The 3,616-nt window shown below is 45.5% G+C and overlaps 1 protein-coding gene across 1 annotated transcript; it reads left to right on the top strand.

Annotated features, from left to right (window-relative positions):
* The first annotated feature begins 282 nt into the window (after positions 1 to 282).
* Positions 283 to 3,064, top strand: LOC147992521 (uncharacterized). Its single transcript, XM_087540714.1, has 3 exons — positions 283 to 1,620; positions 2,109 to 2,423; positions 2,900 to 3,064. The coding sequence occupies exons 1-3, from the start codon at positions 283 to 285 to the stop codon at positions 3,062 to 3,064; spliced, it is 1,818 nt and encodes a 605-aa protein (XP_087396840.1).
* Positions 3,065 to 3,616: the final 552 nt, after the last annotated feature.

Here is a 3,616-nt window from a genome sequence, read left to right on the forward strand (position 1 = left end):
CGTACAAGTTCACGCAGAGTACTACTGCATGTTCTACGTGTGAACTGATGAATCGATGTTAAAACAAAGAAAGAACTGACGAACACGCTAGGTAGCCAGTTTCCTGCGGCGGCAATACGAGTCCGTATTCGTGTCCTTGACCGTATTCGTGCAGAATACTAGCTTACTCGTGTTAGCAATAATAGTATATATAGCCACGTGATGTATCCATAGCGTGGGAAGAGAAAACAAAAGCACAGCTCGACGATTTGGACGCGCACGTGATCCTCAATATATCGATCGATGGCGAGAGGTCGTCGACGCTCCAGGCACCGTCGCGGCGTCAGTAGCGATCAAACCATCGAGTCCTCGTCGTCTACTTGCGCCTCTCTTGATGCGTGCGTCTGCCGTGGCCAAAACCATCAGTCTCCCGTGCACACAACGGCGCCGGCACCGTGGCCTAACCTGCCGGCAGACCTGCTCCGCGACATCTCCGGCCGCCTGCGCGACGTCGCCGACTACGTCCGCTTCCACGCCGTCTGCAAGGCATGGCGCGACACAGCGCCCGATGCGACCCTGACGGCGAAGCAGCCCTCCTTTCTGCCATGGCTCCTCGCGCCCAACATCAAGGACGTCAAGTTCAGATGCGTTTTCTCCAGGAAAACCTACCGCGCCGCGCCGCCATCCAGCCACCGGGACTTGGTGGCCAGCGTCGACGGCGCCGCCGTCTGGTATTTGGTCGATGATGGCCCGTGCCATACTCTCCGTGACATCCTCACCGGAGCCGTCGTCAAGCATCTCCCCCCGTTCCCGAAGGAAATCAAAGAATGCATCACCAAGGGGACTACCAGTAGTACACTTGGACTTGGGTATGACCTCCAAAGCGTCGCCTACGGTGACGGCGCCACACTTCTGTACGGCCTGTACGAGACCGACCCGGAGGACGACTCTATTGCCAGCTTCTGGGCAGCCCTCCTGCATCCCGGAGAAGCCACGTGGACGGTCGTCGAGCGGACGCTTGAATGCCCGGACATTACCAACTTCTACGTCACGTATCACCGTGGAAAGATATTGGTCACCGTCGAGGATAACCTGTGGCACGCCGTGACACCGGACGATCGCCACGGCGTTCGAGATGTGGTGGTGCCGAGCCCGTGGATGCCAGGGGAGCGCCAGGACTACTTATACGGATACAACTACCTTCTCGAGTCCCACGGCGAGCTTCTCTGGGCATCCGTTGAGGTCCGCAAAGATTACATGGATTTGCAGCAGCTCGGTGAGGCCCTTGTCTCCTGCCTGGTTGGCGCTCTCTCGGTGTCCATTCACGCCCTAGAGGGGGAGGCGCCCGAGAAAATGCGCTGGGTGAGGAAGGATGGCGAGAGCCTAGCCAACCGCGTCCTGTTCCTGGGGTGGCCCAACAGCTTTGCTGTGGATGCCTCGCGGCTAGGCGGTGATGCCGTGCCCGGCGGGTGTGCATATTTTGTCTACAACATAGAGAACAACATGCCGGGTCAGTCGTGTTATGTGTTTAGGTACAACCTCATCAACGGCAAGGCCAAATTCGTGGAGCAGTTGCCTCATGGATGGGACGATGATATGTGCATGTGGCTCTTCCCCCAGCCTGCCGTTGCTCCAAACCAGGTATATGCAATTATATTTAGATCTTTTTTTTCTGCCAAACGCAATTATATTTAGACCTAACTCCACCAAAGTTATAGCATGTACCGAACATGACTATTTCACATTGAACTTAGATATATATTGTTATTTCTTTGACGACATTCATAGTTGTGTGATCAATTCTTCTCGTCCGTTTGTGATTCGACCAACAACCTTAGACCTTCGCATCAACTTAGAAGTGAGGAAGAATTATTTTCTTGGAAATAGACAAAACCCTTTTTCGCTAGTTCAGTGACTGGGGCTATACTTGTAAAAACCACATTTTATCCATGCATCATGAGCATTATTCATTCAATGTAGCGGTTAGTAGTGCTATATTTTATTTGTTTTAATTTAACAAATGTCATAGGATAAGCTGATGGTTAAATTGTGTATTGCATCATTATAGTACTGGTTAGATAAATGTACTAACCCTCTGTTCCGCTATAAATTTGATTTTCCTGGATCAGGAAATCAGTGAAAGGTGTGAGAGTTCAAAATGGTGGAAGAGGAAAAACCAGCAGATGACCACAACTCCAAAAAGCACTATTCACATGGAGAGACCTCGGCAACAACATTATAAGTCTTATTTCACGGTGATCGTAAACAACCTGCCTCGCAGGATGAATAACTCTCAGCTGTGTCGGTTCTTCAGCCAGCACGGTAAGGTGTCCCAAGCTAAGGTGAGATATAAGAAGAAGACCAATATCTCAAAGGGATTCGGGCATGTGACCATTGAGATGGTCGAGGAACATGCTAATGCTCTTGCTACACTTGACGGACTGGTGAGTGCATACATATTATTTATGGCTTAACTAGATGATACCTCATGTGTTTGATGTGGGACTGGTGGTTGCAATATAATTTCATGTCATTTGATTATTTTTAATATGAATATTTTTAATAATATGAGAACTAAAACTAAAAACATATATGATTTACTGTATTTAATTATTGATGAGGTGGGCCTTTTTGCATGCATGTTTGCATGACGATGTGGGTGTTTTGCATGCATGTGTAACTTGATGAGGTGATGGGCCTTTTCCCATCCTGTTTGCATGATGAGGGTAGGTCTTGTGCATGCATGTTTACATGATGAGGTGGCATGATGTATGCATGTTCACAAAAATATGTTAGTGGGCTAGCTATTTAGATATAGAAGATTAAGGATGTTTTCAGTTATCAAATTATGCATATGATCATCTTTGGTTGGTTTGTAGATGTATAACAATCAATGGATGCCTTCTTTCTCTTGTTTCAGGTTTTGGGTGGATGCACCCTTAAAGTGAGCATCGTGAAGGTGATGTGGAAACCAGAACAACATTTGAATTTTTTCGGATCGAGAGAGTATAGTCTTGAACATTATATATATCTTGGTTTGACGCTATTACTTTTTGTTCTAGTGGTGTTGTGGAAGATTATTTAGTTATGTGAATTGTACTCCTGGAACAGTATCACAGATGACTCGGTCAAAACCAGAACCGCATTTTATGCCTTCATCTAAGATATCCAATATCCCCCACCCCATCTTGTCATCGAGAGTTGTGATGCCTTTCCTTATATCTCTAGGAAGTTGTATGAGTTATCTCACCAAAGACTCTGCTTTATAGATGAAAGGAAACATTTTCCACTGCTTTTTGAGCCATCTACGATGATGGTTTATGTATTATCAGCGAAGAATATATAATAAGTTTTTGGGTAGGAGGTTGAATTGAATTGGAGTATTTTTTAAAAAATTCGTTCAGTCTTTTACTATAGAATAATGTATGGAAATTCTTACAACACTGGATGTATGAATTCCACTACTTAGTTTTGGTTTGTCTCAACTTTTACTTTGTGTTCAGTAACATATCCTTTGTGTATTTGTAAAAGATAATTTCTGAGTTTTACATTTGGTGGTGCATTGCAAAGTTTGAATACTAGCTTAAATTAAATTTATACTTATTATATTATAAAACTGGCTTAATTTTGAATTGTG

Source organism: Triticum urartu, chromosome 1A, assembly GCF_056163025.1.
Source record: "Triticum urartu cultivar PI428250 chromosome 1A, HENAU_Tu73, whole genome shotgun sequence".
Lineage (NCBI taxonomy): Eukaryota > Viridiplantae > Streptophyta > Magnoliopsida > Poales > Poaceae > Triticum > Triticum urartu.

What these genes read in the sequence shown, in the direction of transcription:
- LOC147992521 (XM_087540714.1), top strand. Translation starts at nt 283, where the DNA reads ATGGCGAGAGGTCGTCGACGCTCCAGGCACCGTCGCGGCGTCAGTAGC. An exon ending in CTGCCGTTGCTCCAAACCAG is followed by an intron (nt 1,621 to 2,108) that starts GTATATGCAATT and finishes TTCCTGGATCAG; the next exon opens with GAAATCAGTGAAAGGTGTGA. An exon ending in TTGCTACACTTGACGGACTG is followed by an intron (nt 2,424 to 2,899) that starts GTGAGTGCATAC and finishes CTCTTGTTTCAG; the next exon opens with GTTTTGGGTGGATGCACCCT.